This window comes from Electrophorus electricus, chromosome 10, assembly GCF_013358815.1.
Source record: "Electrophorus electricus isolate fEleEle1 chromosome 10, fEleEle1.pri, whole genome shotgun sequence".
Classification (NCBI taxonomy): Eukaryota; Metazoa; Chordata; class Actinopteri; order Gymnotiformes; family Gymnotidae; genus Electrophorus; species Electrophorus electricus.
Window position 1 is genome coordinate 457501 of NC_049544.1, and position 14271 is coordinate 471771.

Consider the following 14271-nt stretch of genomic DNA (forward strand, 5'->3'; position numbering starts at 1 on the left):
TCTCTCTGTCATGTGTGGCCACCTCATTCTTCAGCGCCCCCTTCAGGGCAGTGAGCTCCCTTTCCTTTTGCCTCAAAGTGTCCTGCACCTCCGCCAGCTCCTCCTGCGCACACACACACACGCACACACTTACACTGCAATCCCGTTACCCCTGAAGTCTCCACTGCAAAGGGCTGTGAGTGTGTCCCACGTGTGTGGCGGCACTCTGCGCATGGGCCTCCATCTCCCTCCTCAGACCCTCCTGCACACACACCACCTCATCCTCCAGCTGTCGGACCTGCCGTGCTGCAGTCTCACACTCCATGCGTACTTGGGCCAGCCTGCGGGAGGACACACACACACACACGTCCCTGTTCTTACTGATCAATCATACAGAGGTTTTATTTGTGGAAATTACACAATATGTATAAAAAGTGTGCATGTGTGTACACTGAAACAGAAGGGAGTGTGACAGGGAGTGCGCGCACGTGTGTGTGTGTGTGTGTGTGTGTGTATGTGTGTGACTGTGTGTGTGTGTATGTGTGTGTCTTACTCCGAGTGTGTGTGATCTAGATCAGTCTTCTTCCTGCTCAGTTCCTCCTGCAGTTGAAGTTTTTCATCCAGACACTGCTCAAGCTCCGCCTTAAGGCCAGAGTCCAGCCTGGTCACCTGGTAACAGAGGTCACAGAGGTCAAAGCACCTGGTAACAGGGGTCAGAGCACCTGGTAAGAGGGGTCAGAGCATGGGAAATCTACATGGGCAGTCATAAACTTCTCACAGACACTTAAACACCTAGACGGGGCGGGGCAGAGGGTTATTATTTTCACTCAGGTCATTAGACAGGACGGCTGCAGTAGTTCAACCCAGTGGAAAGCCCCTAACGTGGTGAACCATGTCAAATGAGCACATTAAGACATGATCCCATGACTGCTGTGTCATGGCCTGCAGAGTGCACGTTCCTCACGAGTGACTCTTACTACTGGAGGGAGACACAACTGCCAAAAAGCCAACACTCTCCTCTATTCCTCAGACACCAGCTGAGCTGAGCTGAGCCAATGGGATGCTTACATCTTAATGTTTGGGGGAAATTTGATTCCACGTTATGCTCGTGCGTTTTCACACCTGGGCTTCTCCGTATGACTGCATCCGTCCAACTGTAATGTCCATATGTGAAGGTTCTGGAGGAACTCACGTGACGTTACACCCCTACTATAATCCAGATGGAGTTTTCAGAATAAAAGACCGCAAGAAGGCATCTCAGTCCATCAGGTGTGCAGACTATTCCGAGGCCTCATCACTTTATCTTGACTGACTGCAAATTCTACACACTGCTCTCATCCCACAGATTAACCACGAACTTCTGCCATGAGCCATCAGCCAGAGTAGCCTCTGTAAGTGTGTGTGTGTGTGTGTGAGAGAGTGAGTGCTGTTGTAAGTGCTCCTGTGTCTGCTGCCAGCTCAACATGGCACAGGGAGTGGTGCCAAGTCTCCCACAGCCATTAATGTGATGGCCGTCTAAGCTGTGCCAACTCGGCCAGAGGAGCTGGAGAGACGTGGTGAGAAATACCAATCAGCTTGCTGGTCTCTCCTTCATTAGAGGGAGCAGCAGTGATGAAAGACCTTAACGTGTTATTCTGCATTAATAACACACAGCCCGAGTGTTCCTTCACAACACTGACACCACAAGACTGTGATGTTTTAGGCTTTCAAACAATGCAAATAAGGATTTGGAGATTTAGACGAGGCTACTGAATGATTTAACTGATAAGAGGTTTCATGGCACTTCTATTAACAAACACACACATACACACACACACACACACACACACATACACACACACATACACACACACATACATACATACACACACATACATACACACACATACATACACACACATACATACATACACACATACACACACCTTTAGCATCTTGTGGACAAAATATACACTATGCATTATAATCCAAATGCAGGCATAAGGGACATTTTCCGTGTGCTGTTGGTGTGTGTGTGTTCTGTGTAAGGAGTGGGCAGAGGTTTCAGCCTGCTGACGTCACTGCTAATGTGCACATGCTGGACTTGCTGTCTGTCCAGCACAGAATTCAGGTCTCACTTCTGATGCAGCTGAAATACAAATGCAGTCTAGTCATGTGCATCTGCTTTGACCTCCGACACTGGGCCCATGTCCTGTGTGTCGGGCCAAACAGGGAACCATCCTGGACCTCTACACTAGGGTCTCTGCGCTCACGACTAAGGTCAGTGTAAACGCGGGTTACCTGGAGCTGGCGGATCCTGTCACAGATGAGTCGGGCACGTCGTGTAATGGCCCCATCACTCTCGCTGCTCCTGAGAACAGACACCAGGGACACAGTTAGCACTGGACGGGTCCATCACGTCCACTGTGGAAGCACTCGGGTTTAAACTACAGCCTTTCAGCAGAAGAAAACACACAACATCTGGAATTAAAGGAATGTAATCTGGAATGAAATGTAATCTGTGTGTAATCTACGGTTACTCCATCTGAACTAAATTGAGACAGGACTTGTATTTAGACGATAAGAGAATATTGGAGCACCCCTGTCGCAAGACACCGTAGACAAGCTGGTGCATCTGATCTGCCTCAGTCGCCAAGTCTGGCCCTGAACTCTGACCCTGGCCCATCAAAAGGTCAGGAGTCACCTGCAGACAGAAATCAGAGACTGAAAATTTACAGGAGATGATAAAGAGCATGCACACACACATTTATCTGACACTTTTATCCAAAGCAACTTAAAATTATGACAGAGTACAACTTGAGCAGTTGAGGGTTAAGGGTCTTGCTCAGGGGCCCAACAGTGACACCCTGGCAGTGGTGGGGATTGAACCAGCAACCTTCCAGTTACAAGTCAAGTACCTTAACCACTGAGTAACACTGCCCCCAGAGACCCTTTTAACACACACACACACACACACACACACACACACACACACACACACACACACACACACACACACACACACAAAAATTTATAAGACAAGACCCTTAATGTATTCTTGCAGTAGGTTACAGTCCGTTACTCTACACTGTAATCTGAGTTCAGGTCCTGTAAGCAGACACTGCTACACTAAATCAGGACGGATCACGTTTTCTGGAGGACATGGACCAGCGTGATGGATTGGCTGTTTCTGACCTGTTATAGTTACATCCAGGTTCAGTAGAGACAGTGAGCAACAGGCCATTACTGTGATAGTTTACCAACCGAGACCCGCTGGCTCAGGTACACAGTGTGGACCTCAGAGAATCAAAACGGCAGTGGGCAGTGGAGTCTCAGTGGTGAAGGTACTGGACTAGTAATCAGAAGGCTGCCAGTTCAAGTCCCACCACTGACAAGTTTCCACTGTTGGATCCCTAAACAATACCCTTAACCCTCAATTACTCAAGTTGTCAGATAAATGCTAAAAATATGTACATTTATCTGACGCTTTTATACAAAGCGACTTACAATTATGACTGAGTACAACTTTAGTAATTGAGGGTTAAGGAGCTTGCTCAGGGGCCCAACAGTGGCAACTTGGCAGTGGTGGGATTTGTACTGGCAACCTTCTGATTACAAGTCAAGCACTTTAACCACGGAGCTACCAATGTACAGAACAAGCTACTGAAATGTGCAGGTGCAAAGGCATAAAAGCACACAGGCATTTGGTGTAGCCTACAAGGTAAGAGTTCAAAATTTAATTTAAAAGACACATTGGAGAAAAAGATCACCAATGTCCTGATCAAGTTCTCTGAAACAATATTAACCAGACTTCACTGGTTCTGTAATAAAAATACATTTAAAAACTTGTGATTTGCTCTAGTTTGCCGGCTACACAACTACGCTTAATTTCAGCTACGGTCACTTACATGTGAATCCACACAGACTAAGCCAGCGGAAGGCATGGCTGTCACCTTGGCGACAGATCCGGAGCCCCGCCCCATGCTGCTATAACCTGAAGCCGGCGTAGAGGCTGCAGGAAGGGAGGAGTATGTGTTCTGGGCAGGGGGAGGGGCAGAGGAGCCAAGGTGAGGCCTACTTGCTGAGTCGTGAGTGGGAGTGCTCCCTCTAGTGGAGCCTCCCACCACAGCAGCCTGTTCAGCACCTGCGTTGAACCTGCTGACCGGCCTATGGGCCGGCATCCGGAGGCCCGGAGCCGGCGTGGCGCGGTAGCGCTCCGACGAGCCGTTCAGACCGGCCTGGAGTGACCCGCCCCAACGGCCGGCGGCGGGTGGGACGCCGCACACTGTGTCCAGGCTCCCGTAGCTCCCCGAGTGACCGTCGCCGGGCGGCCGGCCGAATTCTTGGCCAAAGTCGTCGGGGACGCCGTCCCGGTCCAGCAGGGAGCCGTGCGACTGGGCGCGGCGCAGGGAGACATCCGGCGCCGTCGCAAACGGGTGCGGATCCTGAGCCGACCCCTCGTCCGTCGTCCTGACAGGTCCAACAAACAGAGGTATAAACACTATGGAAGTTGTGCGTTCTCAGGACGTCCTGCTCACTTCCTCTCACCTGGGCAGGTGCGGTTGGCTTCGGAGCTGCACGCCATACGAGTCGCCCTTCTCCCCCTCCTTCAGCACCACGTAGGGGTGACCCGCAATGCCCTGCACCCGCACAGCCACGCCGTAGCGGGACGAGGGCTTAGCCGAGGGCTTAGCCGAGGGCTTAGCCGAGGGCTTAGCCGAGGCCTCTCGCCGGGACCCAGACCCGCTCCTGGTAGCACCACCCGTGTCATGCAGGTCCTTTATGAACCGGATCTGCACCCCGTAATCCACCGGGGTCTTCCGGACGGAAGCGGATGTGGACATGCTGAAAGACAATGGAAGGAAAAACTAAAATTAGTATTAAAAGCACGATTTGTAAAATATTCAGAATGACTCAGGCACAGATGTGTTCAATGCCAAACAGTGTCAAAGGTGTGTGTGTGTCAAAGGAGAAACACCAGAAACACCAGAAAATCAGAGCACTGCAATGAAACAAAAAACCCAACATTTATATTGAAAACACAATCATGTGTCTGTATTCTCTTATCCACACCTCTCTCTCCAAGCCCCTGACACCACTCCCTTATCCCTTTACCAGGCCGATGTTAGTACTGCACAATCCAGATGCAGGCTTTAACTTTGGAATTCTGCATGGACATATCACATTCCGTGATATCCACAATGCAGTAAGACAACTAATCTAGACATTCCATTACTCTGTAAATAAACAGATATTGGTCATTTCTCCTTTATCTCTGACTGCCACGACAGAGAAAACATGCCTCCTGGGAGCTGAAACTGTGACGGCAGCTATAATGTGCTTTACAGGGCACACTGACTACAGCAGGCCAATGGACAGGTCGATGGACAGACTACAGCCTAAAGACTTTCTGTTTTCTCCTTATGTCTGAAATGTTAACCGTGTGCCTGTGGGTAATGGAAACATTCCAGCCCACGTCTGAGGGACGACCTGAACTTCAACACCTTGAGTCATTGACCTGGCCAACAAATCGGGCGATGGATTGTACGCACACACGCACGCACGCACAAACATACGCACGCACATGTGGATTTCTCCAGTACACATTTATTGGAGCTGTTGATACCATAAATATACCTGGTGTTTGATGCCTTTGATGCTGGGGATAAATAATTTAATAAATTATCGTGATTTACAAACATAACTGCAGCAGTTTTAAGTAAACTTTATTTGCGTATATATTGTTCTATCATGACAATAGTTCTAATTAATATGTATTATTATTTATATAGTTATAATAACATAATACATAATAAGAATTGTGTATAATACACAATAATAGTGCGGTCTGTGGACAAACTAGTGTGCTTTAATAAAACTATAACAGAGTCCAGTAGCAGTGGTTCAGTTCCAAACAATCCACAAACCCGAGCAGTCAGACATATTTCCCGAGACCCGAGCAGTCAGACATATTTGATCAGACTTTACTCAGACCTGGTCAGATATATTTTGTGAAAACCCTCCAGGCTCAAGGTACTTTTCAAGGCTAGTCATAAAATCTAAGCTTGAAGTATGTTCTCGGAGCACACTTTTTTTAGGGTTCTTACACAGTGTGTGTAGGACTGGGGACGTGAGGTGTACACTGACCCAGTGTTCTTACAAAACCACAGCTCAACAAGTGCTTCACAATCTGCAAGAGGTTGTCAGTTTCAATGTGTTGTCAAACTCAAAGGCAGGTGTGTCTGGTTCCTGCCAGCCTGGGTGATTTCACAGCAAACACACGGCTGCAGTCTGAACTCTGATGCACACTCACACACACACACACACACACACACACACTCACATGGAGCCTTTCGGTTTCCTCCATTACTCATTAACCACTAAAACACTAAAAGCACCAACGCACTTCAACCCCCACATACTGGAACTGGTTATACTGGGAGAAGTGGTTTTATATTGGGAGAAGATTTCACTGTCTTTGGATGGGCATGTGTGCTCACACTCTGCAGTGCGGTACCAAGGCGCCCATTGTTAAACTAAAATGTTAATGTCTGATCATATCTCTCTTTGTGGTGTGCAAGTTACACCAATGCCAAACCAAAAAGCTACACTCCTAAAGTACAGAGTACTTAATTATTCATGAGCCACTTCTGACCAGGAGACTCAGCTCATTGAATAATGAGTTAGTTGCACCAATGGTTAGTACTGCTCACGTTTACCCAGAGAGAATCTAAAGGTAAATGCTCTTATTAGAGAGGTCAGGGTTTAAGGACAACAGCCCACTATAACCAGTCTGGTTCATCTTCATTACTACCTGCTCCGAGTTCAGGGGTCGTGGAGCACGCATCAGGGGGCGGACTGGTGTGCTGAGGATTCAGATCATACACCTACAGCTCTGGACTCGGACTAGACACCATCTGCTTTTGTTCTCGGAGCTGAACGGTTTCTGTGCTTTCGACCGTGTTATGACACCTGTGTGCTCTTTATCGCGTAAGGTGAGCATGACGGATTCGTGAAGAACAGATATGGTTGTTTACAAAGCAAAAGATCAGATTTACAGAGTATCAGACAGCAACATAATCAAAGAGTGTCTGGATGAAAGAGTAGGTCTGTGCTGATCAAAGTTCACTGCCGTGATAAAGAGAGACACACCTGTACTTATCCCTCACGCACACTCACTCTCACTCCCATTTCCTCTTCATGGAAGATAATAAACAGCAACATATTACACACTGCACGTCCTCTTATGGCTGACACCAGTCTTCTCTCTGGTACGGACATGCTCAAACACTACCAACTTCCTGTAGCCTTCACACACCCATCAGGCAGCGTGAAACTTAGTGCAGAGAGAGAGAGACAGAGAGAGAGCGAACCAGTCCAATCAAGCACTTGACAATTTAGGTCAGTGCAGCTGGCAGCCAATGAGATGTGTTAAAAGAGTTTGTGAAAGAATCTCTTGTGACTAACCAAGCAGGGGCCACAGTGCTGGAGGTTTGGCACTAATCAGCCTCTCTTATCCAGAGCGACTTCCAAAAGTGCTTTGTCATTTCCTCATAGAACACATCCTAGTACAGTACAGTAGGTTAGAGTCCAACATACCAATGAACTAGAATACTGTAGAATACAGGGATCAGTGTTCATGACTAGAAGTACAAAATACATATAAGCTCTATAACAGACATCAGTGCAATAAACAATAAGTACTAGAGTTTGTTAGTCAACATTATCAGTGTAACAAACAATAAGCAATACCCTACAATGAGTACGAGAGCTTCAGTTAGTCAACATAAGAGCAAGGTCAGTGGACATTTAAATACTTCGTGAATAGACGGGACTTCAGTGTGTTTAAAGACGTTCATTCCACCATCTGAGAACAGGACAGAAAATAGTCTCCATGCTTGTCTTGCATGAGACTTGAAGCATGGTGTTTCGAGTTGATTAGTACTTTGAACCTCAAGTACTCAAAGTACAGATTGGACTAGTTTAGCAGTGTAGTTCCCTCAGTGAAGTTCCGCCAGTGTAGTTCATGAGGTTTCTACATAAACTGGACTTTTCAGATAGAGCTCCTTCAACTGTGCAAGCAAAGTGCTTCTGGAGTTCTAGAACCATAAGACGATCCAACCAACAGGTAGACAAGGCAGGAGTGAAGACCAGCACACAGACACTCATCACAGCAGCTCAGAACAAACACTAAACACTCTGTAAATCAAAGCACCAGACAAGACCCAAGATTCAGACTGCAGGGAACACAAACACAAAGAGAGACGACAACGTCACAGGGACCATGTGAGAGACATGACAGGGGACAGGATCATGTGAGAGACATGACAGGGGACAGGACCATGTGAGAGACATGACAGGGGACAGGACCATGTGAGAGACATGACAGGGGACAGGAACCATGTGAGAGACATGACAGGGGACAGGAACCATGTGAGAGACATGACAGGGGACAGGAACCATGTGAGAGACATGACAGGGGACATGTACAGGGAACAAGGAACATGTCAAGTAGTGACACAGTCGAGCAGAAGTAGCCACTGTGCGAGAAGAAAAGACGCAGAAAAATTGGTAATAGATGTGGTATTCCCAAGTGATGGAAACATCCAAAGGAAGGAACATGAAAAGTTGGAAAAATACCAGAAACTGACAACAAAAAAGAGAAATATGGAAGGCGAACAACCGAGGCTGTTGCACTAGTGAAGGGTCAGTTAGGACTGTGAGCCTCCTCTGCTGGAGGAGTGGGTCCATCAGACCCCAGGAATGACACCACCACATCCCAGAACATCAAGTCCGACTGGACAGCTGTTCCCAGGTCAGTCCTGTGCCAGATGGGTTTCGCACGCCCCTGTAACGATTGAAGCCAGGCTAGGACTTTCAGCAGCCCACAACAGACCTCTACTGTCTGCTTGTGCTTGCTGCCCGGTTCTTTCTTTCTTTCTCATTTGATCTCATTTCAGTTCCGTTGAGGTGTCCGCTGCCAACCAGACGAGGGTCCCTGTCATTTCTGTTAGGCAGAGGGACACATTAACCCGACTGGGTTGGTCCTCCCGCTGAATGTCGTCATCAGTACTGCTTTGGCCAAACGAGCATGTTGAACCAGCGTTCTGCCACGAGGGAGACAGATCAATCTGACTAATGATTGTCTCCTGCACAGGCACGCTGTTCATCGCCCATAATCGAGTGTAAACGCGCACAGGCGACGGCTGATGGAAGGCGCTCGTTGGTCGCTCACAGCTCGGTTCCCAGGCCTCAGGGAGTTTTTCCTCACCACTACTGCCTCTGGCTTGGAATCAGACGTTCTGGTAATATTGAGGAAAGTGCCCTCATTTCACAGTGCTTTAAAGTTCATTTATTTCACTTTATTACGCCCTGTGACAGCTTTTAGGTCATTTTTGTCAGTACCTTCCTTTAGAACAATGCAAAAAAACCAAACAAACAATTTAAAAAAAGTCCCAAAAAGTAGTCATTTTAAAACACTGACAAAATAACATTAAATTGGATGTATTTTTTGTAGATTAACATTGTTATTTCCCCTACAGACATGACAAGTAGCAGAACAGATGAAGCAGATGCAATCACCTTACAGGAGGACCAATAAACCCAGCACTTCTGGATCACCCAATCACCTGTGCTCATATACCTCACATTTAACTATGCATGGAATGCTTCATTAATATTAATAATGTCAATGGAATTCACTTTCAACTCACAATATGCAAATTGTAGGTGAAACAGCGACCGTATGTTCTCACGTAACTGAACACACAGACCTGCGTCCTCCTGCTCAAAACACACATTACACACCTGACAGAAAAGACAGTACGCATCTACACTAGAGACAATGTGTCACGATCAGTCCTTCCCGTATTCCAAGTTTTCCCTGTCTTGTGTTTTTTGGTTGTTCCATGGTTTCGTTTTCTCCTCCCGTTTGATTTTCCACACCTGTCCCTCATTTCTAGTATGCAAGTATTTAAACCCTGTCTGGATCCCATTGCTTTGGCTGTTCATTGATGATTGAATGTGTTTAGTTTATTGCATTTGTATGTTTAGTCTAATGGTTGTTTCTTTGTATTCCATGCCTTCGTGTTCCTAGCCTCCGTGTTTCCTAGTCTGTTATAGCCTGCTCCTCTGTGTGCTTCCATGTGTTTAGTTACTTGTGTATCCTAGCCCTTGTCCTGTTTAATCATGTATCCCCGTACACTCCGTGTTGGCTCTTTGACCCTGGACTGCCTTTATAACTCTGATTCTGGATTTGCCCCCAATAAATCTTACTCCTCTCCACACTGGGTCCGCCTCCTTACCGCACACCATTACACAATGACCCTTTTATTTTTATGTTAGTCATTGTCTGACTCACAGGTTCTCTTTTCTAACACCTTTAGCATCACCATGACTTACATTAGCATTAATATTACTTGTCTAACCTTAAGGGCGTTTATCCTGATCTAGAGTAGTAAAGGGAATGAGAACAGACAAGCTTCACTTAGTGGGTAATGGAGTACAGGGTAATTATGAATCATCCAGAATCTGATATGGAGAGGACAGAGTAGGGGCAGTTGTCATGGTAGAGGCTTATATGACATGTTGGTGTGGTGTGGTTAGTTGGGGTAGTTGTCATTGTGTGGTGTGGTAGGTGGGGTGAGGTGTGTTTTGCACCCTGCCTCGTTGGCTTTGTGTTCCTCTCATCATTCAGCGTGTGTGTTGACACTATTATCTGACACAAGTGAAGCGTCAGTCATCAGGTGGTCTGAAGGCTGAAACACCAGTCTGGTCCACTTCTTCCACATCAGTGTCCAGACAGAGACAACGTTCACCCTCTCAGCAATACACCCTGATAGGTGGTTAAACAGTACAGGTCAGGGGGAGGGGTGGAGCTAGGGTGGAGTGGTGGGGGGTCAGTGGGGAGAAGAGAAGCAACATGGGGCCCTTTATTGCACTGAAGTGGGGCAGAAAATAAGGGCAAGTATGTTCACAATGTTGACCCTCTGTGTTCTCCATCTGGCTCACTCTAGTGTGTTGAGCACACGCGCACGCACACACACACGCGCGCGCACACACACACGCGCGCGCACACACACACACACACACACACGCGCGCACACACACACACGCACGCACGCATGCCTGCGTGCACACAACTTCAAGGTAAGCAAACACCAGGAAGTTACTGCAGCCACAGACTAAATGCCCCTGACTGACATCAGCCTGGGTAAACAGATTAATATCACCCTTTGCATAATTGTACACCATGACCTAGTAAAGTCAGGGTACTAAAGTGTGTTACAACAGACACATCACAAGATTCAGAAGAGTTATATACAATATTCAGTTTGAAACAAACGAGTCATTTGGACATGAGATGGTGAAATCAAGGCCTCACGTGACGAACACCATCCAGACACTCTAGCTCACCATTATGGTAATTAAATCTCTCACCTTTCAACATGAATCAAATATCTGAATGGAAAAATAATAAGTTTACCAGATCAAGACAGCAAAACACTACCCTAACCTATTTAGCAAAGGATTTCTATCATTACAGTAGTTTACAGTAGTTCTTATAGTTTATAGTTCTTATAGTTCAACCTACAGTCGTGTTTCTACCGCTCCACCTACAGTCGTGTTTCTACAATGGCAACATTTTGGCTTCTTTCCAAATCCCAGCAAAAATGCAGGAACTCAATCAAGGATTTTGTTTGCTTGACTCTGATTCATGTGCACTGGGAACTGAAATAAAGCGACAAGCGCAGCTCAACTGAAGGTCTCTGTGATCTGGATCAGAACCCTGGAGTAGAGGGAGCAGTATGTGATGCCAGCACCCTGACATAGCCCACCTCCCACACCAGCACACGACATACGGGACAACTAACACACTTCTTTAGATGGGCAGCCCTCAGGAGACCGCAGCCCACAGCTCCACAGTACTTACTGGCCCTCTACACTCAGCCTACATGTCTTAAACTGAATTATCACTCTCCTGATCTGAGGGGTGAAAAGTCTAACAGAATTAAGGAGAAACAGGAACAGTGACAGTGAACAGATTGCTACTGTGTAGTCCCAGAGCCCAGGAGTCCCGGAAAAAAAATAAGCTTTCATACCAAAGCCTGGGAAAATGCGATTCTGTGGCTGTATTTCTCGCAGACTCCTAATCTCCCTCCTCCGTTCGCTCCTCCCTGTCGCCTCTGTCATTAGCTTCTTACGCAGGACAGAAACAAGGAGCCAGACATTCCAGATCTTCTTCTTCAGAAAGCTACGGTGCATCATTCTTTTAACAAAAAGAAACTAAAAGATTTTTCAAATATTACTCAGGCACGGAAACTCAACCAAGCACTGCATAGACAACGAATACGTCAGATGAAGGATTCTGATAAATTAATATGCTTACACTTCAAAATCAGCACTGTAACAGTCTTTATTTTACTGTTAAATGAAGTACTGGGTCTTCAAAATATGGTAGAACACCATGTGCAGGTGCCATGTTGTACCTGGAAAGTCATTAAGGCCTCGGTATGTCTGTTCAGATGCCTGAAGATTAGTAACTAACTGTATTTGGAGACGCTCTCACCCCCAGATTAGCTACCTAGCACAGCCTGTCCGGGCAGTCACTAAAGACTGCAGCAGGACACACAGGTCTGGCACTCGCTGAGGTAAAGTCCCGCCCAGAGTTACAGCACAACTCACTCAGAAAAGAAAATGTCCTCTATTAGTACAGACAGAAAACCCACTAATATTGTGGTGTTTTTTCCATCACGGTTTCACTGGTCTGCTTTACCAAGGATCTCCCCTTCATCCTCTAGCCTGGTGCTCAACTCCCTCAGCACGCTTTGGTTGTTGTTGTTTTTTAATTCCCTGGTGGAAATCTGAGCTTCAGTCTTCTTTTCATGATCAAACAAACCTGCATTTCTTCTTTCCCCGCCGACACAGATTAAAAAAAAAAACCCATTAACAAAACACCGTAACCGTGGCAGTATATTTCAACACCCAGCCCACCCCAAAGAGCACAGAGCTCATTAGCTCGCATTCCTGTGTGGATCACCCAACAAAGACTCAGATACAGAAGCTAGCAGGCAAGTTGGTATGGGGGTTTTGGACATCCATGTGAACACCTGTCTCGTTAGACAGTGTGACATATCGATTCTAGGAGTCAATAACCAGAATAACAGTGGTAAGATTAGTCACAGGACACCGAACACCACCGATCAGAGGAAGTGTACATTACGAACACATTAAATATAAGGCTATCAAAGTCTCGAGTGTTGGTGTCCAGTGTGTAAAACCATGGTGGGGATTAGAACTAGCCTAGCTGGGGCTGGGGTTCAGGTATGGCACAAACCAGCAAATTCATCTGCAATGATTCACTGGTTTCACTGCTCTAAAGAAACCACTACAAAAAAATAAAAAATAAAAATAAAAAAACCAAGATACAGACTCTTACCCCTTTGAAGAAATGAAATAAAATATAATTATATGCTTAATTGTTCTCAAACTTCACTAAGCTTGAAACGTTTCCATGAAGTATGAATGTCAACACTTTCAGAAAAGGTATCAGCGTTAGGTTTTCTTAATTAAATCTCACCAAGTGAACTTAGCTAGGTTAGCTAAACCATGTGAGCTCTGTCAGTAGAACCCCAGGTGAGAGCCCCAGGTGAGAGCCCCAGGTGAGAGCCCCAGGTGAGAGCCCCAGGTGAGAGCCCCAGCTCTGGCTCCGTATCCCAGCTGTGGGATTGGGTCACCGACGGCTACCAGGTAGCTGCACTATTTCCACTTAAGAGAGAGAAACACGTCCAAACTGCCAACACTGCTCTTTCTAGGCATGACTCCTTTCCCTAGACGTTAGTGTCCGCTTTCAACAATCAAGATTAACGGAGCAATTCCCCAGCCAGGCTACCTGATCTAAAATGTACCTAAATGCACTGTAATGTGGTCCACGTAGCTCGACAGAGACACAGCGAAGTAGACACTCAACACCCCGAATCTGGCAGGACAGAAGTCCGTCCCCCGCAGCTCGGAGACGTTAACGGACTAAGTTAACAGCGCACAACGCAGAGGCCATAAAAGCTAACGCAGGTACATACGGTTGCTGAAAAGTCTCCAAATGTAAGTTGCGTGTAATATCCTGCTGATGGACAAGCCGGCGCAACAGAGCTCCCGGGAAGACGATGTCTGCTGCCGAAAACAACCTGTTACCTTTCGGGCCGGTGCTGCCCCGCCTAGCGCAGCCTGGGGCAGGAACACTATTGGTTAAAAGTAGCGTCGTGGGCGGACCCAGACTGTGTAGTTGCCATGTATGACGCGCCGTTTATGGCAAAA

General features: G+C 46.8%; 1 protein-coding gene across 1 annotated transcript in view; it reads right to left on the reverse strand.

Annotated features, from left to right (window-relative positions):
- The window catches only part of LOC113590612 (cingulin), a 23952-nt gene extending 9877 nt beyond the window's left edge, over positions 1-14075 (reverse strand). Inside the window, exons 1-8 of the mRNA XM_035530685.1 lie at positions 14037-14075; positions 4507-4803; positions 3867-4428; positions 2559-2662; positions 2260-2329; positions 533-648; positions 191-320; positions 1-103 (exon numbers count right to left, since the gene is read on the reverse strand). The exon at positions 1-103 is cut by the window's left edge and continues 71 nt beyond it. Coding sequence (XP_035386578.1) covers positions 1-103; positions 191-320; positions 533-648; positions 2260-2329; positions 2559-2662; positions 3867-4428; positions 4507-4802 — 1381 coding nt within the window. The 5' untranslated portion in view covers position 4803; positions 14037-14075. The remainder of the gene's footprint in view (positions 104-190; positions 321-532; positions 649-2259; positions 2330-2558; positions 2663-3866; positions 4429-4506; positions 4804-14036) is intronic.
- Between the last annotated feature and the right edge of the window lie 196 nt (positions 14076-14271).